The sequence below is a fragment of the Nomascus leucogenys genome, chromosome 13 (assembly GCF_006542625.1).
Source record: "Nomascus leucogenys isolate Asia chromosome 13, Asia_NLE_v1, whole genome shotgun sequence".
NCBI classification, from domain to species: Eukaryota; Metazoa; Chordata; class Mammalia; order Primates; family Hylobatidae; genus Nomascus; species Nomascus leucogenys.
The window spans coordinates 35,269,367-35,297,187 of record NC_044393.1 but is presented as its reverse complement, the minus strand read 5'-3'; the positions used below and the strand labels follow the sequence as shown (position 1 = coordinate 35,297,187).

General features: G+C 42.7%; 1 protein-coding gene across 1 annotated transcript in view; it reads right to left on the bottom strand.

Moving 5' to 3' along the window:
- TMC2 (transmembrane channel like 2) overlaps nt 1-27,821 on the bottom strand; it is a 106,161-nt gene that overhangs the window by 13,305 nt on the left and 65,035 nt on the right. The window contains exons 11-17 of the mRNA XM_003273425.3: nt 24,240-24,428; nt 16,262-16,441; nt 14,569-14,718; nt 13,592-13,720; nt 10,714-10,781; nt 9,605-9,844; nt 2,538-2,663 (exon numbers count right to left, since the gene is read on the bottom strand). Of these exons, the coding sequence (XP_003273473.2) occupies nt 2,538-2,663; nt 9,605-9,844; nt 10,714-10,781; nt 13,592-13,720; nt 14,569-14,718; nt 16,262-16,441; nt 24,240-24,428 (1,082 nt within the window). The remainder of the gene's footprint in view (nt 1-2,537; nt 2,664-9,604; nt 9,845-10,713; nt 10,782-13,591; nt 13,721-14,568; nt 14,719-16,261; nt 16,442-24,239; nt 24,429-27,821) is intronic.

The window sequence follows — 27,821 nt, the reverse complement described above, 5'->3', positions numbered from 1 at the left end:
GGCTGCCTTTGCTCACTAGAAGTGAGGAGTTTCCTGACCCGTTCTTTAAAACAAATCCTTTTTTCTTTGTCTTCATTTCTGTGTTGGTCCTCGTTCGTTAAGTCTCGTAGTAACTGTCACAGGAGGCAGCTGGTAAACACTGTAGGCTTTCAGTTGAGACCCCTAAAAGACTGATCAGTAGTAAGGATCACATTGTAGGAGAAAGGTCAGTGTCTTGGAAATAGGGCAAAACTGAAATAAATCAGCCCTGAGAAAGCCCAAAGCTAGCAATGGCAAACTATTTTCCAAAGATGGGCACAATACTATGACTCCCATCTTACATGTGCTTCTAGAATCTTGTCATTGCCTTATCAAGAGATGAGTCTATATTTCTTTCTCTTGAACCTGGGTATCCCTTTGTGATTGCTTCAATGGAGTGTGGCAGGAGTAAGTAAAGATGCCATGTATATCCACTGCATTCTCTTGGGATGCTTGCTCCTGAAACTCAGCCACCATACTATGAGGAAGCCCAAGCAGCTTGTGGGAAGGAAGTGAGGCCTCTAGTCCAGTTGAGTTCCCAGCTGACAGCCAGTGCTAGCTGGCCAGTTATGTGAGTGACCATCTTGAAAGTGGACCCTCCAGCCTCCAGCTGAGCTGACCCAGATGTTGTTGAGTAGAGAGGAAAAGAATGATTCCTGCTGAGTCGTACCCAAATTGCAGATTCATTAATAAAATAGTATTTTTCAGTTTTGGGGGTTGTTTCTTATGTAATAATAGATAGCTAAAACATCAAGCCTTGACAGGATTAAGTGATCTCCTAGTATTCCATTTACCTTTCAGGAAAAAAACCCATCCCTTTGGGGAAAGATAACATTATTCATACCCTCTATAATTTTTCATCCACATGTCTGAAATCTAGTAAAAATTACATGCCATGATAAAAGTAGGGCTGATGATAAACGAGGAAAACAAATGACAACAAAAATACACCCAGGTGGTTCAGATATTGGAATATCAGACTGAGATTTTAAAAATAATTATAACCACTATGTTCAAGAACATAGAAAGCTGGAGAATTTCATCAGAGAGTTGGAATTTATAAATAACAGTCGAAAGGAAATACAACCACTTTGGAGAGCAATTCTGTAAGATCTAAAAAGATTGAAGAAACACATGCTGATGACCCACAATTCTGCTTCTAGATGTCTACCTTAGAGCAACTCTCAGAATTGTGCAAGGAGATATATACAAAATGTTGGTTGGAGTGCAGTTTGCAATAGCCAAAAAGTGGAAACAGTCTAACTATTCCTATGCAGAGGAATGGATAAACTGTGGCTTATTCATGAGATGGAACATGGTAGAGCCTTCAAATGTGTGCTCATGTGTCCACATGGATAAATCCAACAAAATGTTGATTGAGGAAAAGCATGTAGTGTGAGTCATTCATGAAAAGGTTTAAAACTCCGGAAACGGTAGCATATACACATGTGATTAAAAAATACAAAATATGCACGGAAATAATTAAATCTAGTCTGAATAATAGTTACCTTTGGGGAGGGAGGAAGAAAGAAGGATTGGGTGGGGCTCGAAGTGCATCTGTAATGTTTTATTTCTATTACGAAGAAAGATAAACCTGAAGTAAATATTGCAAAATGTTAACATCTGTTGAATCTTGTGATAGTGTACATGGTTGTCTGTGCTTATTTGTATGCTGGGAATATTTCATAATTTTTTAAAAAGCATGCCAAAATATGGTTTTTTTAAACAAAGAAAAAATGCTAACATTTTTACTAGCACATTTTTTTAATGGTAGCAATTCCAATCCAAGACTCTGGCTTCCTGCTTTCCTTCCCTAGTTCCTTCCCTGAGCATTTACTGTTTGTCTGTTATGCTCTAGGCATTAGGCTGGCACTGGGGATACAGAGATTTTCAGACTTATTCTCTAGTGGTTGTTGGGGGGGGACAGTGATGAAGGAACCAGCCTGTTCCAGTGCATAAGCTGCTCAATTGGGTAGTGCCGTGGGCCCAGCCAGGATCAGGCTGAATCACCGTTCAGCTTCCTGAGAAGCTCAGAGCCCACAGGTCTTTGATATTTCTAGTGAGCATTTTAGTGGGAGTTGTTGCAGATACTGTCAGGGCTCACCCAAATTTTCAGTGTGCTCCAAAAGACTTGCACTTGCTGGTGCCCTCATCTCTGTTACCAGAAGCTTCCCTTCCATCTTGGACCCCTCACTCACACCCCTTAAAGCCATTTTCCCCATGAATGATGCTGGGAGCTGATCTATAAATGCCTCGGATCCTTTGCCTTAGGGAGGGATGAGTCTGAGGCACACTGCCTCCCAGAATTCTCACAGTGGTAACCATGCATTTTCCTTTCCCTTCCTTGTCTCAAGTCCTCGCCCCCTCCCCAATAAAATACTTGCACTTGAATCCTCATCATGGAGTCTGCTTCTGGGGAGTGCAGACTAAGAAGGCAAGATGAAAAGGACCTGCCAAGGAAATCTCAAATTCAAGGAGAGGTTTCCATGGGGTGGAGCCATGGGTCCTGGCTAACTTACAACATCAGCAGGATGGCTGGGATGATCAGGCCTGGATTGGCGAGGAAAGCAAAGATCTTGCCCAGGAAGGTTGGGAAATCATTTTCAATGGTCTCTTGGAGGACATCGTACATTCTGTTTTTCCCACTGGAAAAAGGAGAGGACACATTATAACATGCTGCCAAGTGCCTGTGGCATTCACAACTGTGTCCATGCCCCCCAACCCAGGTCCAGGGCTGCTGCTTGCCACTGCTTTCCTGGAAGAACCAGAGCTCTGCTGCAAATGAACTGCAAGTAAAAAATTCCCCTTGAGGGGCTGCCATTCTGGCTAGGGTGACAGCTGGGTCGGCACACGGCTCACCAGCTTTCTATCCTAAGTAACTTACAACCTCTTAGCCTTCACTGGTCTTTTGTGTCTGACACCTTCCTCAGCCAGAAAAAAATGGTTTTTCTCATATATTCTAACTGGAGAAATTGTCTGTGTTTGTAGATACCAGACCAATATGGAGCTTCCTTTGGGCCTGGAAACAGTTCTGCTGATGTGCTGGACAACCTGAGTGTCTCTCAGAAATACCTAGAATTAACCTTCAGATTTTAAGTCTAGGAGATATTGGATCACCTAGGACAGGCTCCTGGACAGTTCACAACTGTAATTTTTATTTTCTTCAAATACCTAAGAACCACTATGCAAATTTACTTCTACAAATGCTGGCCCAGAGACTCCTGGATGCTGCTGGCTCTTGGTTGGTAATTTTGGTGTCAAGAAGTGGAATATGGGGTTTGAAACTCCTGGTTTAAATCCTTGCCACCCCATTTATCACTTGTGAGACACGTGGACAATTATTCTCTCTCTTTTTTTTTTTTTTTTTTTTTTTTAAATGGTCTCACTCTGTCACCCAGGCTGGAGTGCAGTGGCTCAATTTCAGCTCACTGCAACCTCCACCCCCGGGTTCAAGCAGTTCTCCAGCCTCAGCCTCTCAAGTAACTGGGATTACAGGTGAACGCCACCACGCCCACCTAATTTTTTGTATTTTTAGTGGAGATGGTGTTTCACCATGTTGGCCAGGCTGCTCTTGAACTTCTGACCTCAAATGATGCGCCCACCTCGGCCTCCCAAAATGCTGGGATTACAGGTGTGAACCACTGTGCCCGGCCTGACAATTATTCTCTTTCTGCTTGTATTCATGTCATGCCCTGGTTCTCCCCACGAAAGCTGTGCTGTCTGATGTGGCTATTAAAAATAAAAATTAAGATGAAGTAAAACTTAAAATTGAGTTTCTTAGTTACACATTTCAAGTGCTCAATAGTCATATGATTAGTAGCTGCTATGTTAGAAATGCAGATGTGTAATGTTTTCATCATTATAGTAAGTTCTATTGGATGTTCAATATCTGCAGAAGTTCAATACTTTTGGGCAAGATATTGAAAATTTCTCTGCCCCAGTTTCCTCATCTGTATGATGTAGTACAATAATACTATAGTATAATATGGTATTTTAAGTATAATAATTGTATTTATCTCAGAAGATTGTTTAGAGGATATAGATGAGAATTGATATAAAACATTGAGTATGGTGCTGTCAAGTTATAAGTGCCCTTCAAAATTTTGCAGCTAAACATTTTCTGTGTAGAGTATAGATGAGGAGTTGACCGACAATGGCTCATGGACAAATTCAGCTTGTTATCTGTTTTCTTTTTCTTTCTTTTCTTTTCTTTTCTCTTTTTTTTTTTGAGACAGAGTCTCTCTCTGTCGCCCAGGCTGGAGTGCAGTGGTGCAATCTCGGCTCACTGCAACTTCTGCCTCTGGGTTTCAAGCAATTCTCCTGTCTCAGCCTCCAGAGTTTACACACAATGCCTGGTGGATTACAGGCAGGCACCACTACGCCCAGCTAATTTTTGTATTTTTAGTAGAGACAGGATTTCGCCATGTTGGCCAGGCTGGTCTCAAACTCCTGACCTCAGGTGATCCACCTGCTGTGGCCTCCCAAAGTACTGGGATTACAGGTGTGAGCCACTGTGCCTAGCCTGTCACCTGTTTTCATATGGTCTGTGAGCTAAGAATCATTTTTACATTTTTAAGTAGTTGAAAGCTAATCAAAACAGGAATACTATTTTGTGACATGTAAAAATTGAAGTATAAAATTAAAATTTTGGTGTCTGTAAATAAAGTTTTATTGGAACACAGCCACGCTCATTCATCTTTTGTGCTGTAATGACAGGGAAGAGCATTTGTGTCAGAGACCATTTGTGGCCATCTCATTGCTTACGACTGTTGCCCAGCACACCACAAATTGCAATGATGCAGTTATAACATGATGGCATTTCAAGTGCCAGGCACATCACTGTATCACAATGTTTAATTTATTATTATTATTATTTTTTATTTCCAGTGCATACCCACCATGTACAAATGAGAAAAGTTAAGTTTACATGTTAAGCTTTTATGTGACAGTTGAATTTAGATTATTTTGTCGTTGAATTAGATGGTGTATCAGATTCCAGTGCCTGCTGTTTGTCATGCTGGTGGCTTAACACAATAAGAATTTAATATCTTACAGTTCTGGAGGTCAGAAGTCTGAAAGGGTTTCACTGGGTTGAAACTAACCTGGGGCAGGCATAGGATAACAGTTATAAACATTCCAATACCAAAAAGGAGAAAATGGAAGGAAGAAAGAATCACCAACCTCAAGCAATTTTGAAATCCAATCAGCCAAGCTCCATTAGGGGTTTTATTTTTTTATTTTTTATTTTTTGAGACAGAGTCTTGCTCTGTTGCCCAGTCTGGAGTGCAGTGGCATGATTTTGGCTCACTGCAACCTCTGCCTCCTGGGTTCAAGTGATTCTCCTGCCTCAGCCTTGCGAGTAGCTGGAATTATAGGCACTTGCCACCACGCCAGGCTAGTTTTTGTATTTTTAGTAGAGATGGGGTTTCTCCATGTTCAAAACCAACAGCATAGAATCTTTAAATTTCTGCCTGCTTCTATGGTCATATCACCTATTTTTCTGTAGTCAAATCTCCTCTGCTTCCTTTTCTTTTTTGTTGTTGTTGTTGAGATGGAGTCTCACCCTTTTGCCCAGTCTGGAGTGTAGTGGCATGATCTTGGCTCACTACAACCTCCACCTCCTGGGTTCAAGCGATTCTCCTGCCTCAGCCTCCCAAGTAGCTGGGATTACAGGCATGCACCACCACACCTGGCTAATTTTTTGTATCTTTAGTAGAGACGGGGTTTCACCATGTTGGCCAGGCTGGTCTCGAACTCCTGACCTCGTGATCTGCCCGCCTCGGCCTCCCAAAATGATGGGATTACAGGCATGAGCCACTGTGCCCAGCCTCCCTCCTTCTTGTAAGAACACTTGTGACTTAGGGCCCACCTGGCTAATCCATGATGATATCCCCATCTCAAGATTCTAGAAACTAGAAAATTAGTTATTTACTCTCAAAAATAAAATGGTGGGACAGGCGTAGGATAAAAGTTGTAAACACTCCATTACCAAAAGGGAGAAAACGGAAGGAAGAAAGGAATTACCAGTTCCAAGCAATTTTGAAATCCAATCAGCCAAGCTCCATTAAATTTTAAAGTCCTGAGAATAATCCTCTGGGCTCCAGACTCTGCCCTACTGTGCCCATAGCTTTGCCCTCTGGGTTCACAGTTCTGCCCATGGAAGAATCCTTCCTTCTTCTTGAAGGATAGCACGTTTCAGCTGAGTAAATTTTATCAGTCTGTTTCCTGCCACAGAATTCTGAGAGGCCAATAGTCTGCCTTTATTTTGTCTTCCTTCTGTTTCTTTCAGTCCAAGTTGGTAATGTTTCTGCTGATATAATACTCTCAAAAACCTTGTGAGTTTTTCATGTATGTCATGAGAATTTACTCTGTTAAACAAGAGAGTCCCACATGATCTTTTCTGGATAATCCTGTTTCTATTCCTGACTTCTGATGTGATGGCTGAGGGGATGCATTAGTCACATGATTAGTCAGAGTCTTCTGTGTGAATGATATTCAGATCTTTTGATCCTTCAGAAACACTAGTAAAAAGTTATCCAGACTCACTCTTGGCTTTCTTTTTACAGCACAGTCTCATGACAGTGAATCTAGTTTTAGCATATTTTGCAATCTAGATAAGGCTGAGAATTTCCAGAATCATCGAATCCTGGTACTTTCTTGTTTATCAGTTACTTACTCAACGTACCTCTTTCCTTGCACATTTTCTGTAAGCAGCATGAAGAAACCAGGCTGTACCTTCAATACTTTGCTTCGGAATCTCTTCAGCTAAATACCCAAGTTCTGTTCTGTTCTTCTCTTCTCTTTTCTTTTCTTTTTCCTTTTTTGAAGCAGAGCCTTGCTATGTTACCCAGGCTGGAGTGCAGTGGTGCAATCATGGCTTATTGCAACTTCCACCTCCTGGGATCAAGCAATCCTCCCACCTCAGCCTCCCAAGTAGCTGGGACTACAGGCACGTACCACCATGCCTGGCTAGCCAAGTTCCTTTCTTATAAGTTCAGCTTTCCATACAACTGTAGGAGATGGTTCTTATCATAGTATAATTGTCCCTGCTGACCTTCTACCTAGTGACAGATGGGAAGCTGAGAAAAGGGATGCTGGCATTTGCACCCAGGGCCCAGCCCTCCAAACCTTGCTTAGGAAGAAGCCAACAGAGGCTTCTTTCATTCGGTTCTCCTTTCAGCCCGGCATCTCAGGCCATCTGCACTTTAGCACATTCCTTCTGTTCTAGACTGATCCCCTTCTTCTGTGTAAACACTGTTTTCCAGATCACACCCTGCTGGAACACTCCTGCTAACATCCCTGGGCTCCAACCATCACAGGCTTTTATCTAGTTAAGTCCTTTATGAACTGAGAAGGACCAGATCAGCATTTCTCAAAGCGTGTTTGTGCAGGACATGAGTAACTTTATTTTACGTGCTAATCTGCCTTGTAACTTCTAACTAACCCTGAGTCTGAGAGTGCCTCCCACATGTCTAGCAGATGTATTACTCTTTATGTAGGAACCCTTGTTCACTATAAGTTTCCTCCAAAACAACCCTTGATGCTGCTGCAGAAATCACAGGCTGTGATGTTCAAAGCCACCTACACATTCCTTCCAGAGCACGCATACTTTCCCCAAGATATAAGCCCTGGGCCTGGGGGATTGAGGTGTGGAGATCTACCTGTCTCACGGCTGCTTGCGACCATGCCTCTGTCTGTAAGTTACCCCTAATAAATCACCCAAAGCTGACAAACTGCATTTGTCTCCTTCCTCCTTTGGATTCTAGGCTCTTTGGGCATTTAGGGGCTGTTTTGCATATACGACCCTTTTATGGAACAGTGTTTCTCGTCATTGGTAGGCAGGGTTGGGACTAGAGTGAGGCGGGTAAGGCCCTGAGTGCACAATTTAAGGAAGTAATGCCCTCAGGGTTGCTCATGTGCAGTGTAGGGCGTCACTGACCTGCCTCACCCTATTTCCAGCCCTGGATGAGTGATCCATGCAGAAAGGGTTCTGTGGTCAATAAAGATGGAGACACTAGCTTACAAGTGTTACCTTATTGCATGATTCTTCAGAGCCTTTAACAAAGGAGTGTGCATTGAGCATTTCTCAGTGAGATAATGGCAGACAGAAGGGGCAGTATGTCCCAAACTGCTTTAACCACAGAACCTCTCTTTATGGAGCTGGCAGAGGGCTTTGTTTTCAGAAGGTCATGCATTTGGAAAGAGAACAGTAGATGCACATTATCTCTTGATCTACCTCCTTACATAACTATTTGTCCTTTTATACAATATCCAGTCTCCTAACCAGCTTGACTTATATCTTGAACCCCCAGGCCAATGCACTAGAGAGTAGAGAGCTCAGTTGAGGTCTGTCAAGAGTCCACTGCAGCTGCTTCACATTTAAATGGCACGTGTAAGTGTATGGTAATTCATCCTCAGAATATCCACCATTACTTATCCTATGGTAAAGTAATCCCAGGTAGTAAGTTATCCATGTGTTAAAAGGGTAGAACTGTGCTGTCGAATATGGTAGCCATTAGCCATGTGTGGTTATTTTAATTGAAATTAAGAACGAAATCCTGTCATTTGCAGCAACATGGATGGAACAGGAAGTCATTATATTAAGTGAAATAAGCCAAGCACAGAAAGACAAATATTGCATTTCCTTACTCACATGTGGGAGCTAAAAAAGTGGATCTCATGGAGGTACAGAGTAGAATGACGTGACCAGAGGTTGGGAAGTATAGAGAGGAGCAGGGATGAAGTATGGTTGTTTAACTGATACAAATATACAGTTAGATAGAGGGAAGAAGTCCCAGTGTTCCATAGCACAGCAGGGAGATGACAGTTAACGATAATTTATTGTATAATTTCAAAGTTCCCAACACAAAGAAAAGATAAATGTTTAGGCCAGGCACGGTGGCTCACGCCTGTAATCCTAACACTTTGGGAGGCAGAGGCAAGTGGATTGTTTGAGGCCAGGAGTTCAAGACCAGCTGGGCAACATGGCAAAACCCCGTCTCTACTAAAAATACAATAATTAATTGGGCATTGTGGTGTGTGCCTGCAGTCCCAGCTACTCGGGAGGCGGAGGCACGAGAATCGCTTGAACCCGGGAGGCAGAGGTTGCAGTAAGCTGAGATGGCACCACTGCACTCCAGCCTGGGTGACAGAGTGAGACTCTGTCTAAAAAAAAATAAAAAATAAATGTTTGATGTGATGGATATCCCAGTTACCCTGATTTGATCATTATACCTTGTATACATGTATCCAAATATCACAGGTACCCCCAAATATGTACAAGTGTCAGTTAAAAATTAATAAATAAATGAGAAAAATACATGAGAAATTAATTTTCTCAGTTCCTCATTTCAAGCACTCAACGGCCACAGGTGGCTGGTGGCTACTGAAACGAACAGCGCAGACACAGAACAACAGAACATTTCCATCCTGGCAGAAAACCCTCTTAAATGGCATCAGTGATTCACCCAAAGTTCCATGGCCTTTTACAGGCTGGCATGAAACCAGAACTGGAATTCTGGGCCAAGGCCCTCTGAGCAGACTGCCTCGGGAGGGGAGGTGCTCCCGTGCAACTGAGACTCTGCACCTGAACGGCCCGCAGTCAAAGGAGGGTGGGAGGCACATGATGGTGTAGGCCACCGGCAGGAGGCTGAGGAAGAGCACCAGCAGCAGGAGGCCCATGTAGAAGTTGTTGGATCGGGAGGCTTTGAACACGCGTTCATGGGGTACGTTGCTGCTCATCACCGCCCAGCACTGGAAGTACATGGAGGTCAGCAGGCGCAGCACATTAATGCCCACCAGGCCTGGAGCATAGAAGGAGCCCATCCTGGAACGGCAGAAACCAAACACCTGGTTGGCTGGACAGCAGGGAAGATGAGGGAAGGGTGATAGAAGGAAATGGGACGGATGGGTTAGGGGCATGAGGCTGAGCTGCTTTCCAGGCAAGTTCCCAGGTAAGGGGCCTCCCATTTAACCAGAATATTGATCATCAAGCCAGAACCATGTAGTCCTCAGGAGAGGGAGGCACTCCAAGCATTCCTGGCTTAAGCTCTGGCCAAGATTTTACCACTGACTCGCTCCCAGGCATCTAGCAAATTTTACGGTCTCCTGCCTGTTTCTCCTCGGTTTCCATAAAACAGCATTGCTGCTCAGAAGAGTATTTGAAGTCCTTCAATTAAGAGAATTGGACAGTCGCTTGCAGTGAGCCCTTGGCACCTTGAAAGTCTTTGGCTGAAGTTATGTACCTCCTTGAACTCCCTTTTCAGAAGAGGGTGTTCCATAGTTCATTTACCTTCCACCTTTTCTTCCTTCTTTTCTCCCTTCTTCCTTCTTTATTTTCCTTTCCTCCTCTTTTCCTCTTCTCTTCTTTACTCCTTCCTTTTCCCTTTTGTTTGTCTTTCTTCCTTCTTCCCTTTTTCTTCCCTTTTCTCCTTCTCTCCTGCCTTCCTTCCTTTTCCTTTTCTCCCCCACCACCCCCTCTCCCTTTCTCTCTACTTCTATGGTAGCACATGAGTGGGCCAGAAACTGTCTTGCTTCTCATCTAGTCCTGCTCTTGATTTTTCATGTGAAAGAGGGGAGTTCAGAGAGGCAAGATGACTTATCCAGCCTCTTCCAACTAGTTAAGTTGCAAAGTCTGGGATTCCAGTTTTTTGACTCCTTGGATGAGGCGATCACCAGATGAAATGGATAACTCACCAGATCATTCCTTGGTTGAAGATCAAACCCAGCACATTTCCACTAATATCAAACTCAGCATATGAAGGCTAGAGAGGGAGGGAGGGAGAGAGAGAAAAACAAAAACAAAAACAAAAACAAGCACGTTTGGTGAATTCAGCCAAACCCTACTACCAACCAACTGGCCAAGCCAAGGCCGTTCCATCCCAAAGAGCCTGCTCTGGTAACTAGAGAAGAACCTTAGATTTAGCGTTCTATTTCTTTAATATGTTTTCAACTTTTAAACAAAAAATTTGACATTCTCAAAGCTGAAACTTTAAAAATGCCTGTTTCAGTAAACAAAAAAGTGAGAGTTTCTATCTTTCAGGACTTGCAGGCTGACAGTGTGTTCTTGGGAAGACCCTTGCCTCTAAGAGAACATTTTATCAACGTTTTAATCAGAAACATACCTTGAAATTATAATCAAGGAGAAATCTAATAAATAATGAAATGCAAATAATTAAATGAGGAGTCAAAAGAAAAGAAAGCTTAAAAACAAACAAAAACCAAATCATCCTTCTAACTCTTCTTTCTCCTTCTCTTCTTCCTCCAATCTGAGAGCACTTCATGGAAAGGAAAGCACCCAGCTTGGTTCATATTTTCAGCCTAACTGATTTTTAGTTTTCGTGACTTGTCCAATATTTGAAAGAACATAAAATCTGTGAGCACTGAGGATATGGAGGTCCTAATGAAGCATGCTAAAGCCCATATCCCAATTTGTTTTCCAGAAATGGAGATAAAGGGAAGGGAAATGAGAACACAAGAAGGAGAGATGAGAAGTTAGGAAACAGACAAAGGAAGGGCCAGCACGCATGGATGGAAGGAGGAAACATGCATACATTAAATCCATGGGGTGAAGTCTTGGATACTTATTTATTGAGACGGAGTCTTGCTCTGTCACCCAGGCTGGAGTGCAGTGGCACAATCTCGGCTCACTGCAATTTCTGCCTCCTGGTTCAAGTGATTCTCCCGCCTCAGCCTCCCAAGTAGCTGGGATTACAGGTGTGCAACACCATGCCCAGCTAATTCTTGTATTTTTAGTAGAGATGGGGTTTCACCATGCTGGCCAGGATGGTCTTGAATTCCTGACCTCAGGTGATCCGCCCACCTCAGCCTCCCAAAGTGCCGGGACTACAATGTGAGCCACCGCACCCGCACCCAAAATTTAAATTTTAATATTTTAAAATGTTAAAAAAAACACATATCTACTGGGTTTCATGTCCTACTTAGACAAATCTTCCTCACTCCAAGATTCAAAGTTTGTGCATGCTTTCCTTTAGAAATTTATATTTTTATTTTTTTGATGTTTAAGACTTGGATGCACCTAAAATTAATCTAGACGAAATGAATGAGGGATATAGTCTCCCACATTTTTATATAATTTATATATATTTTAATGTAATCCTTTCCCCCCAGTGTGTTTGAAAGTCTCCCTTTATCATAAACTAAAGGCCCATATAGATAGTATCTATTTCTGGACTTTCTATTCTGTTCCATTTATATGTTGGTCCATTTTCTAGTACCAGTTTTAGTTATTATAGCTTTATCATATGTTTTAGTATTATGGTAAGTCTAGTTCCTTTTATTCTTCTTTTTATTTTTTGAGACAGGGCCTCACTCTGTTGCCCAGGCTGGAATGCAGTGGTGTGATCAAGGGATCAAGGGATCCTCCTGCCTTAGCCTCCTGAATAGCTGGGATTACAGGCATGCACCACCACACCCAGCTAATTTTTTATTTTTTGTAGAGATGGGGTCTTGCTAAATTGCCCAGGCTGATCTTGAACTCCTGGACTCAAGCAATTCTCCTAATTTGGCCTCCCAAAGTGCTAGGATTACAGGTGTGAGCCACCATACCTGGCCTTCTTCTTTTTAAATATTTTTTCTGGATATTCTCACATGCTTATTTTTCAAATGAACTTTAGTATTATTTGGAAATCGTGGTGATCTTACAAACAAATTTAAGAACAATGACCTCTTAGTAATATTGTGTCTTTCTGTCAAAGATGTCATCCTCTTTGAGCACAAAGTTCTTTCATCTTTGTTCTCAGACAAGATTATGAAGCTTTCCTGGCTGCCGAGGAGCTCAGTAGACTTGTTTAAAACTGAGACTGGTGACTGAAAGAAAAAAAAAATGTGACAGAAACCTCTACTGGGGCCCTTACCTGGGCCAGGCCAGGATGAGGGATACATAGGTCCACATCCTAAGGAGCTTCTCACCAGGAGCTCAGGTAAGAGGTAGGTACCTTACATGCACACCAGTGACTGCAGGCTGGGCCAGTGAGGTGTTGTGGAAGAGACATGTACAGCACAGGTGCCTGAGCCAGAGGTTCTGCCAGAGCAAAGAAGGCCACTACAGAGAGGAAATGACACACATTTACCAGGTAGGTGGGGAAGAGGGCTATAAGGGAATACAAGTCAAAGGAGGTTCCTCAAAGCATCATCCAGAAGACAGGACCAATGGTTATTGTGTTCTTGGTGTGTTCCAGGACTTCCTGAAATATTCGCCTCCACTGTCAGATTTTAGCCCCTATAGTGAGAGTTGAGGCTGCTCAGGTGCAGTTCCCTATCAACCATCAGCTCAGTACTGGAGTGTGTGGTCCACTTTCCCCTAGGCCAAATGTCTCCATTTCCTAGAATAGAAGGTCACATTTTTCATTACATTGGGAAAAAGCAGTTTCCCCTATGAAAGCAAATAGGACCCTTAAAGGAAATACAAATTAAACACTTTACTACTCCACAGAGCAGAGACCATCATTAAGCCTCCAAAGAAATGAAATGCCCAAGAATGCATCTGGCTATAAGTATCAAAGAGGATAGTTGAAATTCCTTTGTGCAGAATATCCATGAAGTGGTGACCTACAAATCCAGCCTCCAAGTCCCAGCACCAGCAGTAGTTCATGAACCGCACAAAACAAGCCCGTAGGAAGTCCCCCAGCAGGATGGTGATGTACGTTACCAGCATGTCGGACACCGTCAGCCTCATGAATTCCTGCAGAGGAACACAGGAAGAGGGGGTGGTTGGAGACCTTGCCCACTTCTCCCACCCTCCCTGAGAGTTTGTTGAGAGTCTAATAAACTCTCTCCCACCCACCTGACTTTGTCTCTGTGACCCTCTGATTCTTTGTGTGTGAAGAGAGGCGACCCCTGGCTCTGGAAAATGCTTAATTTAGGTTCCAGCTCCACATTACCAATTGTATGGCTTTGGAATAATCTCTGAACCTCTTGAAGCTATCAATCTCAAAAGGCTATTGTGAAACTTAGTAATTATGTATGCAAATGCAAATTGCCTGTTAAATTGGCTATGCCCAAGGCATCGTAGTCATCATCACTCGGACCCAAAGGCCTTGCTTCCCCACTTATTCTGAAGTGCCAGCTGCCCCCACTAAGACTAAATGTGACCATCAGTCACTGGAGACAATGCCTAGCTTTTTTCACCTCCTGCTAGTCAGATTTTTCTTTTTCTTTTTCTTTTCTTTTTTTCATATATAGAGAAAATAAAACAGGTTTTGCACAGAGGCACATAGAAGAAGGACGAAAAACTGAAGGACAAAGCTTTCTCTGCATTTGTAGAATAGACATAATTTACTGTTTTTTTGGAAAAATTGAAAATATCTACCAGACACCAATCACAACCTTTGAGACACAAAAGAGATTTGGAGTTCCCAGGGGGCACAGGATCTGCTTTGGTCATTTTATTTCCTCCAAGATGATTATGAAATGTTTGCTGGATGAACAGCTGGTAAGTTTTCAGGGTAATTCCTCAAATGGAAACATCAAGGAGGGAATAACAAAGAACTGAGAACAGGGGTCACCTTTCCAGAGAGCGTAACTACTCACAATGCCCACAGCTGTCTCCCAGCAAGAACCCCGGGGCACATCTGCAGGGTGCAGGGGTGGTCGGGGGACACTCTCATTCCAACCAGAAGAGTTGTAGTAGTTAAACAGAGTCCAGTGAGTGATGTTCTTTATTGTCTCTTCATTAGCAAGCTAGAACAGAAGATGGAGGTGTGGGGTAGGAAGGAGCCAGGGATGGTCCAACTGTTTCCGTAAGAACAATGAAAGCTAGCAATGCCACAACCGTACCATCTAGCTTCTGCTCTCCCCTGGACAGAGTCCTTCTGAAACTCCCTTCTCAGGCTTTCAATATGTACAGGAGAGGCTGTAGTCCTTGGGTCTTTCCCATGAAGTTATCTTCTACGCTAAGTCAGCATTCATCTGTCTGTCTCCATTCATCCACTTGTCTGTTCATCCATCCATCCATCCATCCATCCATCCATCCATCCATCCATCCATCCAAGCATTGAGTCATCCATTCATGCATCTATCCAGTCATTCATTATTCTCTTGAAAATAATTTATTCAGTGCTTCTTCTGTGCATATAAAGTAGTGGCAATACAGGAGTGACCAAGAGAGATGGAGCTTCGCTCAGAAAGATTAGAGTCTAGTAAATGACAGAGATGAACAGGCAATTACAGAACAGACCGATACGAGCTGTGGGACATTCTCTCTGGGAGAAGGAGCATCCACATCACACAATGGGGGCCACAAAAGACTTCCTGGAGGCAGTGACAGCTGGGCCAAAACCTCAAGGAGGATTAGTCAACTAATCAAACATGAGGAGAGGGGGGAAAGAGGGGCAAGAGAGAATTTTGCCCTGTGGCAGAAATGTGAGGCTCAGGAGGGTATAGCAGTCTCCTGGGTAGGAGGGAAGCCACAGATAGGGGGGAGGAGAGGTTAGGGCCAGATTCAGTCACTTCCTTGCTTAGAACAGTTTTCTGTTAGCATCAGGAAAAAGTTCCTACAGCTCAATAACAAGGAGGGAAGGGGTGGAGAAGAGGGGCATCAGCATCATCGGGCCCTCCCTTGCTCTAATTTTTTCACTCTTCTGATCCACTCCACTGTTCAGCCATCATCCAGTTCCCTGTTGACCCAGCTGTTCCCTCTGCCTTTTCCAATGTCTGCTAAGGTCCCCAGGGTGGGATGTGGAGCTCCTCCTGTGCGCTGCCATGCTGCCCTGGGCTTGCTCTTACTGAAGCACATCCCACAGCATGCTGTAATGAAGTCTGTCTCCCGGCCCAGAGTGTGAACACACTTGGGACAGGACTGTGTCTTCCTGTTTGCTCTACCCCAGGGCCTGCCATTGTGGGTGCTCCATAATTGTGTGGTGAGCATTGATGAATGGTTAAGTCATGACATAGCATCTTAGAGGACAATTACTTGGCTGTTAATCATTTATGGCAGCTCTGAAACAGTGTGGAAAAGGCTGAAGATAAAATATTAAGGTATCAAATGACATGTATGTGATGTGAAAAAAGACAAACAGAGAAAAACACAGTAAAAAACTATAGGAAAAGGTTAACAATGGTCATCTTTGGGTCATAGATTCTGAGGAGTTTTTTTTTAAATTTTATTTTTCTGAATTTACATTTATTTAATTAATACGAATTATATATAATGAAATTATTATATTAAAAAAAATACTATGGGCACCAGAAATTGCGGTGGGGTGGAGGGTGTTGTGGTTTTTACCTTGAGGTGGACATCATCCATCAGGGCCAAGAGAAACGTGTAGAGGTTTCCCAGGAAGAGTGCAAAGATGCGTCCCAGCTGCCACTTCAGTCCAGTGCGTGGGTGGTAATTCTCCAGGGCAGCGATGGTTTCAAACAGAGGGGGACAAAACATTCCAAGCAGGGACATCACAATCTCTACCTGAGGAATCAGGAAAGCCTAGGTCGTGTCATCAACATTATACTTGTTTGGCCGCCATCCCTGCACTCCCATGGCCATCCATCTCCACTTCTCTGCTGCCCCCTCCGCTGCCCCTGGAGATGCCCTGGGGTCTATACAGCTTGCTGCATGACCCTGGCAAAGGCATCAACATGCCCCGAGCACTTGGCCTGTGCTTGCATATCATAATTGCTGCGTGACCAGATGCTATAATGGTTGTTGTTACTAGTATTGATGAAAATAGCACTTTCTGGCCAGGTGCAGTGGCTCATGCCTGTAATCCCAGCACTTTGGCAGGCCGAGGCAGGCAGATCATGAGGTCAGGAGATAGCCAGGAGATCCTGGCTAACATGGTGAAACCCTGTCTCTACAAAAAATACAAAAAATTAGCTGGATGTGGTGGCACACACCTGTAATCCCAGCTACTTGGGAGGCTGAGGCAGGAGAATTGCTTGAACCCGGGAGGTGGAGGTTACAGTGAGGCGAGATCGCACCACTGCACTCCAGCCTGGGTGACAGAGCAAGACTCCATCTCAAAAAAACAAAAACAAAAAACAAAAACGAACAAAATCAACTGCTCACCCAGTGGAAAGTAAATCCCTAAACTGTTGACCAAACTGCAAGTTGGTCAACTCTTCTCGGCTGGTCCTGACTCTCCCACTCTCTCTCACACTGACCCTTGGCTTGGTTTCTCATCATCTCCATACCTGTCCATGTAGTTCTTACCTGGAGAGCCATCACTGCCCCATATCTACCACTGCCCTTCATTATATGTGTGTGTAATGTTCAGCCTAATTCGTGCCTTTGCCACAAAATTCCACTGCCTCTTCAGCTCTCGTGGACAATTCCATTTGTAACCTAAAACATCTTATTTGATCACAGTATTCCTGCTTACTGTTGTTTGTGCTTTGGTTTATTCTTGTCGAGCCTGCATCCTAAGGAAACTGCAATCCCCTTAAGGGTAGAATTCATCTTGGGCATCTTTTGAGTCCTTCTCACAGCTTAGTGACCCAGTGAAGGCTTTGTGGAAGCGATGTTTTTCCCTTCTTACTCTATTCCTCAGTTCTCCCATCCTACAGAGGGGCCCCCAAAGTCCCTGTCTTTCCCATATCTTAAACCCATTCGGACCAGGTCAGGAGCTACACTGGGGCCTCTAATCCACTGTTGGGAGTGTCTGAGTTGATGTCCAGCTGCACTGATCCAGAGTGGGTTAGAGGTAAGCTTAGGCAATCAGGAATGAGGCCCCAAAGACAGACTCAGAGCCAGACAGGCACTGCATCCTAATCCTGACTCCATTGCTAATAAGCTGTGTGTCTTAAACTTTCTGGTCCTCAGATATTTATGCGAAAACTAGGACTAAGGATGCCTACACTGCCATAGTGCTATGAGGCATAAATAATGGGCACAGAGGTCTATTGTAGGTCTTCAGTTAATAGTTTTCTCCTTTGTCTTTCCTCCATCTCTCATTTATGAAGCACTTACTATGTGTGAGTCTCTGTGCCAAATTCTAAAGATGCAACAAAGAATAAAAAGTCACACATGCTCTGCCCACAAGAACTTAAAGTAGATATAAATAATTCCGTAATAAGTTAATCATTACAAAGGTAAAAATGCTGCAAAGGGTAAATACTTTAAGTATATAATAGAAATAAGGATATAACATTTAAACTCATACCTGAAATTATTCAAGAGAGAGGAGAGTGTGTGAGAGAAGGCATCTCAGTAGAACAGAGGCCAATGTTGCTGCAGTTTAGTGAAGATGGGAAGAGTAAGAGTGACTAAAGGTACAATTGGGGGCTGGGTGCAGTGGGTCATGCCTGTAATCCCAGCACTTTGGGAGGCTGAGGCAGGTGGATCATCTGGGTTCAGGAGTTTGAGACCAGCCTGGCCAACATGGCAAAGCGTCGTCTCTACTAAAAATACAAAAATTAGCCAGGTGTGGTGGTGCGTGCCTGCAATCCCAGTTACTTGGGAGGCTGAGGTAAGAGAATCACTTGAACCCAGGAGGTGGAGGTTGTAGTGAACTGAAATCGGGCCACAGCACTCCAGCCTGGATGACAGAGCAAGACTTCATCTCTAATAATAATAATAAGTAAAAATAAAGGTACAACTGGGAAGGTAAGTCAGGGAAAGCCATTTAGGACTTTATCCTAAGAGAAAATGATGGTTTTCATGGTGAATGCATCTTCATACTAAAAATAATAACTTGGAGTTCTGGGAAGGTAATGATAGCCACAACACGATTTTTGAATCTCTCTGAATCCCCACGGAAAACTGGACAAAGCAATTAAATAATAAAATAAACATATAGACAACAAAGCTAGGTGTCCTAATGAATCCTTAAATACAAGTGGCTACAATACAATACAAATTACCAACAGCCACAAGTTCTTACCGAGTTCATGTCTGGATGAGAGAAGGTCAAGAGAAACAGTGGGGTATCCAATGAATCTGAGAACAGGAGATGTCAAAATGGCTAATAGGTACTCAATGAAAAGTATAGTGGAACACTCTGAGAACAGCAGCTGACACTGTGAGGAACTCTGCTCAGTCCGATAATAGGTGAGTGCAAGGCCATTCTTGGTTAATCTGGAGATGAGCTAAAACAGCCTGGGCCTCTTGAACTTTTGAAATTGATCAGTCAAGCTCCCTAACAGGACAGGGCACAACATAAAGGAGACTATTCTGAGAACAGAATTTAAATTGAGCAGACAGGGGGAATATAGAGAAAGGAATGGGAAGGTCTAGATAAAAAGTAGAAAAGGGATGAGAGGCAGGAGCTGTCATCCAGCAAGCCACCATATATTTTGAAGACTTCATAAAAACACTGGAAGAGAGAGCTCCGTTAAATTAGGAAAGTTACCCTGAAACATGCCTCACTAAAACTTCAGCAAAACTAACTTTATATAAAAATGAACAGTGGAACAGTTTTTTCTAGGTCAAATCTCATACAAAGTTATTTCAAGGAAAAGAGAACAAGAAGTAGGTTAAACTTTCAGATAATGAAAACGCACCAAAAAGTAAGTTGTATAAAACAGTTAAAAAATTATAATGAGTATTCAAAAACAGAAAACTGAAAGATGTTAAGAAAATACAAGTCACAAAACAATATAAATAACAATTAGAAAAACCCAGAAAAAGGGTGACAGAATATTGCAAAAAAAAAAAAAAAAAGAAATTAAGGGAAAACTATATTAAAATTGAAGAATACCTAAGAGAATCACAATTGAAAAACATAATGATAATGACAAGAAAAAGATAAAAAGGGGGAGAATTTTAAAAATAAAAAATATATGAAGAAAGAAGTTAATAGGATTCAGGAGAAAACAAGATGTATTGAAGAGAGACAAAGAAGATTCAACACAGGTATGATAAGAGGTCCTGAAGAAAACCCAAACAAGGGAATAGAACAAATTTTAAAAAACTATAATTCAATAAATCTTCCCTTAAATGAGAAACAAGATCTGAATCTGCCTAACATTTTAAAAAACTTTGTGGTCTGGTATGGTGGCTCACACTTGTAATCCCAGCACTTTGGGAGGCTGAGGCAGGCAGATCACTTGAGGTCAGGAGTTCGAGACCAGCCTGGCCAACAGGGTGAAACCCTGTCTCTACTAAAAATACAAAAATTAGCCAGGCATGGCGATCCGTGCCTGTAATCCCAGCTACTCAGGAGGGTGAGGCAGGAGAATTGTTTAAACCCAGGAGGTGGAGGTTGCAGTGAGCCAAGATCGTGCCAATGCACTACAGCCTGGGTGACAGAGCGAGACTTCATCTCAAAATAAATAAATAAATAAATACACTGTGTATCTGAGAATATCAAGAATGACCAATACCAAGATGTATTCTTAAGTAAAGTTAATGGACTTTAAAGAAAAAGGAAAATAAATATTGGCATGTAGGTAAAAAGAGCAAGTGTATCATTTTGACTTATTTTCTTGTATACCAGGTAACCTTTGACTTCTTTCTGGTCATTGACCTTTAATAATTATTTATGGAGTTCTTTGAGGCCTAGATATGTACATGCTGAATTAGAGAGGCTCTAAGCTTGGTTCTGCCAGGTACCTGGTACACTACCATCTACAAGGCTTCAAACCAAAGTCAAGGTCTGAGAGCCCCAGGTACAAGTCTGCTCAGTGGAAGGTCTGAGGCCACAGGCTCTGCGGACAGCACCTTTTCCTTCTCTTTTCCACTTCTAGCCTAAACAGCAAGCTGCCTTCTTAGTAGTTACTGGAGGTGGGAGGAGGGTTAGATCAGGTTCACCCATACCTTGAATGCCTTAACTCCTGGGAGAGGGGTGGTGAGATCTATTTAGGGAGATTTTCCCCTCCTCCTAATATGGAAAAGTCCAGGTTTGGAAACTTTGTCTCTTTGGACTTTATGGACTGAATCGTGTCTCCTCCTCCCCCTCCCACAAATTTGTATCTTGAAGCCCTAACTCTCAATGTGATTATTTGGAGACGGGGCCTTTAAGGAGGTAATTAAGGTTAAGTGAGGTCACAAGGGTGGGACCTAATCCAATAAGACTGGTGATCTTATAAGAAGAGGAAAAGATACCAGAGATCTCTCTCTCTCTGTCTCCATGCGCATGCACAGAAGGAAGGTCACAGAAGGACACAGGGAGAAGACAGACACCTGCAATCCTCAGGGGAAAGCAAACCTGCCAACTCCTTGATCTTGGACTTCCAGCCTCCAGAATGGTGAGCAAATACATTTCTGTTGTTGAAGCTACTCAGTCTGTGTTACTTTGTTGTGGCAGCCTATATGTTTTTCCTTCTATACTCTCAACACTTTACTTCCAGGACACTTCTGACACCAAATGTGTCAGACATATTTGACACTTCTGACACCAAATTTTTTCCCATACCAACCAATTTTCTGATACCAGCCAGGTAGCGTACAATTCAATTCAATTAAGACACTAACCAGAGTGAGCACAGACTCCACAGGTGAAGGGCTCAGTCCCACAAGGCTGCCCCCACTTTGGATGCCAATCACAAGTATTAGATCGCCAGGTTACTGGCAACTTCTGTTCGATTTGGCTATAAAGCAGAGATTCTCACAACCCCCTTCTTGGGTTTGGTCATTTGCTACAGTGAGGAAATCATTCAGGAAAACAATTTAATTACTAGATTATCTGTTTATTTCAAAGGATATAACTCAGGAATGGCCAGGTGAAAGAGATGCATAGGGTAAGGTATGGGCAAGGAGCTTGGAGCTTCCAGGCCTGCTGGGCTTGCCACACTCCACGTATTCAGCAACCCATAAGCTCTTCAAACACTGCCCTTCGGGTTTTTATGGAGGCGTCATTATGTAGTCATGATTGATTAAATCACTGGCCATTGGTGATCAGCTCAACTTCAGCCCCTCTCCCCTCCCTGGAGGTGATGGGATACGCTGAAAGTTCCAATTTTCTAATCACTGGCTGGTTCCCCTGGCAGCCAGCCCACATGCAGAGGTTATCCAGGAGCTTCCAGCCACGAGTCATCCTACTGGCTTACGAAAAACACTGATCACTTTAGAGATTCCAAGGGTTTTAGGGGCTGTGTGCCAGAAACTGGGAGCAGACCAATATATAATAAGAAATATATAATAATATCACAGCCCTAGCAAACTCATATATCATAATTTGTGATCCTAATGTCTCAAAATAGAGTCACTCATGTCAAAAAGCATTAAGTCCATAGTGAAGTTGTTCTGCCCTCTCTCAAAGTGATAAGCATGTATATAATGGACTGAGGTGATAAGCGAACACCTGCTGCTGCCTGGTATTTCCTGAAATGAACTGATAGAGAATGAAATGTTGGCTGAGATAAAGAGAACAGACCCATCTGGGAGGATCATAAAAGCAGCCAGGACCTGGCCTTGTTCAAAAAGCCTTCGGAGGCTCTGCCCATGGGAACTCTGGAACCTTCTCCAGATTTTGGCAGCAGCTGCTGGAAGCTCTGCAAGAGAGAAACAGCAATGCCCACATCTGCTGGCCAGTGCCTGAATGACTTCTGGACCCACTCCGCTCATCTGTTGATGTGTTGGTCTCCGGAGCCATCGCTGTGGTTTACCTCCCTTTTATTACTGCCTGTGTGTTGAATATTAGTGGAGTGACTGATGGGGTATGAAGGCCTCAAAATAAATTGGGAATTCAAGAACTGCTAATTGGCTATTGTGAAACTTCCCACCTTAGGACAGAGTTAGCACATCAAGGCTGCAGGAACCTAATTAACACAACACAGGCTAAGACACTGGCGCTAATGGGATGGAACTAGAGCAGAGGAAGAAGTGTTTGAAAAGTCAGCATTTGCCTTCAGAGCATAAGAGACTTGACACTAATACTCCCCTTATATTTCTGGTCACAGGCTTTCACTTAAAATTGGTCTTGGGGGGTCTCTCACTGTGTTTTCAGATTCTCAGTGTTTTCAAGGTATGCTTCTTCTTTAAACGAGCATTTTTAGTGCTTTTAATTAGTTACTTGATCCAAATAACCTAGGCCACCATTAGCAGAAACAACTGGCCCCATTCTTTTATTTTAAACCTTTCTGTGTCCCGATATTTTAGATGAGTTAATTATAAACAGCACATAGCTTTAACAGTTTTTGATCTAATCATTATTGTCTTCAAACTGTAGCATCAAATCCATTTACATCTATTAGAATCACTGATATATGTAGATTTAAATCTGATTTTGTGCTTTATATTTGTCCTTCTTTCAATTCCATATTTCCTTTTTTATATCCTTTCTTGCTTTGTTGGGGGAAGACAGGCTGTCTTCTTTTTTTAAATTGCAGTTTGAATGCAAGATAAACTCTTTCTTATTATTAATTTATTTAGCTCATGATTCTGTGGGGCAGCATTTTTTTTTTAAACTGGGGTTAACTGGGTGGTTCTTTTGTTGGCCTTACCTGCTGATAGCTGATGGCTCCATTCAAATATCTGGTGGTTTACTGGCTATTGGCCAGGGTGGGGAGATAACTGGACCATGTGTCTCATCATTCAGGAGGCTAGCCAGAGATTATTCACATGATGAAGGTCTCAGGGTTCCCAAAAGCAGTGAAAGAGCAAGTCGCAATACACAAACACTTTTTAAATCTCTGCATGTTTCATGGTTGCTATTGTTCCATTGGCTAAACCAAGTCACGTGACCAAGTTAAGGTGGATTCAAAAGATGGGGGACACAGATTCCACCTCTTCATGAATGTTCAAAGGAAAGCAAAGGGATGTGCATACAAGGATAGGAAGAATTTGTAGCCATTTTCACAAACGACCACAGATGTCAAATTCCCAAAAGAGGTTTATGGATTTTGTGTTATCACAATAAAATCTTAATGTGTTTTATTGTGGAGCTTGATGAGAAAACTCACTCTATCAGGTATTAAGACATAGTGTAAATGCGTAGTATATCAGTTTGTTATTTGTGTTGGAATAGACAAATAGGAATAGAAAAGAGAGCCCAGAATCATACCCATGCCTTAATAAACACTTGATTTACGATATATGGCACTGCAGAGCTGTCAGGAAAGGATCACCTCGTTCGTAATTGGTGTTGCACAGGTGGCTATCCAGTTGCTAATCCAGTTTTTCTAGTTGTAAAAGCCAGTTCCCAAAACCTAATAACAGGTGACTTTTTATTCAGGATATTCATGCTATTTGACTGGAAAGGGATGTAATTTCACTTATTAAAACAAGTCTATAATCCAGACTTTCAATAAATCAAATGAATGGCATAGGAACCAGAGATTTCAGTATTTGCCATCAACCTTCACTTCATCAGAGATATTTTTCTTACCTCATTCCTTTCATACCAGCTAACATTCTGCATTTTGGAGAATTGCTGGGATCGCTTAACCACAAAGTAAATGAGGTACCCACTTCCACACAAACAGCAGATGATGAGAAAGTTGGCCAGGACACGAAGAAATCTTGTCAGATGGATATTTTCTTCTTTGTTACTCTCTTGTTCATCCACTATTGATTCCTTAATGTGTGAAAATGAGATGTGCATAAATGTCAGGCCAGAAATGCCAGAACCATGGCTGTTGGGTCCCTGAAAATAGTACTTTCTGTATTTCCAGAAATGAAATAATACAGAGGAGATGATGTAATGCCCTGTGCTCCATGGAGAATTATTTTCTTTAGAAAAATATGTTTGTTGTTATTGCTATTCCAGTACATATAAGAAAAACTTAGATTTCTTGAATAGTCACCACGTGTCAGATGTGGTACTTTCCATGCATTGTCCCTCTTTTTTTCTTTTTTGAGACGGAGTTTTGCTCTTGTTGCTCAGGCTGGGGTGCAATGGCGCAATCTCGGCTCACCACCTCCCGGGTTCAAGTGATTCTCCTGCCTCAGCCTCCTGAGTAGCTGGGATTACAGGCATGCGCCACCATGCCTGGCTAATTTTATATCTTTAGTAGAGATGGGGTTTCTCCATGTTGGTCAGGCTGGTCTCGATCTCCTGACCTCAGGTGATCCGCCTGCCTGAGCCTCCCAAACTGCTGGGATTACAGGCATGAGCCACTGTGCCTGGCTGCATTGTCCCTCTAAATTCTAGCAACAAACCAGTAGAGTAGTTACTGTTATTACCCACATTACAGACCCTAAGGCCCGGAGAGATTTCAGTAACTGACTAGGATTGTGTTAAGTCTATAGGTCAAATAGACTCCAGCTGAATCTTAAAATATTGAGTCTTCTAATCGAGGGTTGGCAAACTCATTAAAGCTAGATAGTATTTTTGGTTTGCTGGTCATATGGTCTCTCTCACAACCACTCAACTATGCCATTGTGGCATGAAAGCAACTATAGACAAGATGTAAATAAGTTGGAATGCCTTTGTTTCGATAAAACTTTATTTGTAAAAGTAGGCAGCAGGCTGGATTTGGCCTGTGGGCCATAGTTTGCCAGCCTCTGTTCTAATCCATCAGCATAACATATCTCTCCATTTACTTAGGGTTTCTTAATTTCTTTCAGCAATATTTTATACTTTTGGTGTAATGGTCTTGTACATTATTTTGGTTAAATTTATATCTAGGAATTTTATGGGTTTTTTGGATACTATTAATAGAATTTAAACTTTTTTTTTCTTTTTTTTTTGAGACAGAGTCTCTCTGCGTCGCCTAGGTTGGAGTGCAATGGCATGATCTCGGCTCACTGCAACCTCCACCTCCTAGGTTCAAGTGATTCTCCTGCCTCAGCCTCCTGAGTAGCTGGGATTACAGGTGCACACCACCACACCCTGATAATTATTTTTTTTTTTTGAGACCGAGTCTTGCTCTATCACCTAGGCTGGAGTGCAGTGGCACAATCTCAGTTCACCGCAAGCTCCGCCTCCCAGGTTCACGCCATTCTCCTGCCTCAGCCTCCCAAGTAGCTGGAACTACAGGCACCCGCCACCATGCCTGGCTAATTTTTTTTGCATTTTTAGTAGAGACAGGGTTTCACCGTGTTAGCCAGGATGGTCTCGATCTCCTGACCTTGTGATCTGCCCACCTCGGCGTCCCAAAGTTCTGGGATTACAGGCGTGAGCCACCGCGCCCAGCCACACCCGGCTAATTTTTGTATCTGTAGTAGAGGCAGGGTTTCCCCATGTTGTCCAGGCTGGTCTCAAACTCCTGACCTCAGGTGACCCACCTGTCTCAGCCTCCCAAAGTGCTGGGATTACAGGCATGAGCCACTGTGCCGGGACTTAAACTTATTTTCTAATTGTTTTTTGTTAGTATATAAAAATTGATTTTTGATTATTAAACTTGTGCCCTAGACACAGAGAGTAATTGGTAGAACCAGGATGAAAAATGAGCTCTCCCAGACCCCAAAGTCTTAATTCACAGAATTTTCACATCTATTCTGTTATACAAGTATATTATGTCCTTTTAATAAAGTCACAAAAGAAGTCATTTTACTTCTCACATGTTCAAAGTGTTTCAAAGACATTGATCTTCTTTGTCCCTCTCTCACAGCCCTGGAGGAAAAGTCAAAGCCCCCAATCACCCCTACCCTGGCTTTGGATGGAAGTGGCCATAAGCCCCCCATTGCTGTAAGAAGGAGAAGGAAAGGAGACAGAGTCAGCTCCCTGCTCCATGCACTGCAAAGCCCACCGGGTTCTAGGGCTGGGAAACCCATGCTGTGAGTTGCTGAGCTCAAGCCCTTTTCCTAGTGAGTGTCCCTGCCATCTGCAGGCATCAGTCAGTGGACAGCAGGAAGGAATTCAAGAGAGGAGAAGGACAAAGAAAAGAGAACCAAGCACAGTTGCAGTGTAAATGTGAGCTTTGCTAGGTCCTGGGGGAAAGAAAGCTTGACTGATCAGACAGGAGAAATATTGAGCCATAAAGAACTTGGAATGGGAGCTGGGTGCAGTGGCTGACACCTGTAATCCCAGTGCTTTGGGAGGCCAAGGAGGGAGGATTGCTTGAGGCCAGGAATTTGAGACCAGCCTGGGCAACATAGTGAGAGACTTCATCTCTACAAAAAGTAGAAAAATTTAACTGGGCATGGCAGTCTAGCCAGAGTGAGACCTTGTCTCCAAAAAAAAAAAAAAAAAAAAAAATTTTAATTAAAGAAAAAACAAAACGAAGAACTTGGAATGGTTTTTACAATCACGGGGGCAAAGTACAATGTACAGTGCTTCAGCATTACAGCTTTGGCCTTCATTCATTTGCTTCCCAGCTGGATGGTTATTTTATATGAGCTATAGTTCTGTAGACCTCCTCAAACCTCTCTTGTAGAGAAATTATTTGTGTGTGGATTGAAAGAAACATAGGGTTGATTTCATTTTTTTTTTTTTTTTTAACATTATCCCATTCATTCATTCATTTTGAGCCAGAGTCTCACTCTGTCACTCAGGCTGGAATGCAGTGGTGCGATCTTGGCTCACTGCAACTTCTGTCTTTTGGATTCAAGAGATTCTCCTGCCTCAGCCTCCCGAGTAGCTGGCATTGGCAGGTGGATCGTTTGAGGTCAGAAGTTCAAGACCAGCCTGGCCAAAATGGTGAAACCCCATCTCTACTAAAAATACTTTTTATTTTTTAAATATGCAAACCCAACCACTCAATTGTACATATGCTTCAGCTGCAACTTAGAACCCTAAAATAGTCCTTTGTTTATTATGTACCCTCAAAAGGGTTTTTCTGCTTTGTTGTACCTTTTTTTTGGACATGTACACACAGGAAATTTTCTGGCTCTTTTATTATCTCATGGAACTGTGTTTTGTTTTGTTTTGTTTTCAGAACGCCCCATGACTGGTTTTATACCAGTCACATAAATAAACAACACCCAGTCTCACTGGAAAATGATGGAAACTTTGTCAGCAGCACTTCACATAAAAAAAATCTCTTGTTTAGAAAATAAATCGTGATTTTAAAGCAGAGACATGGGC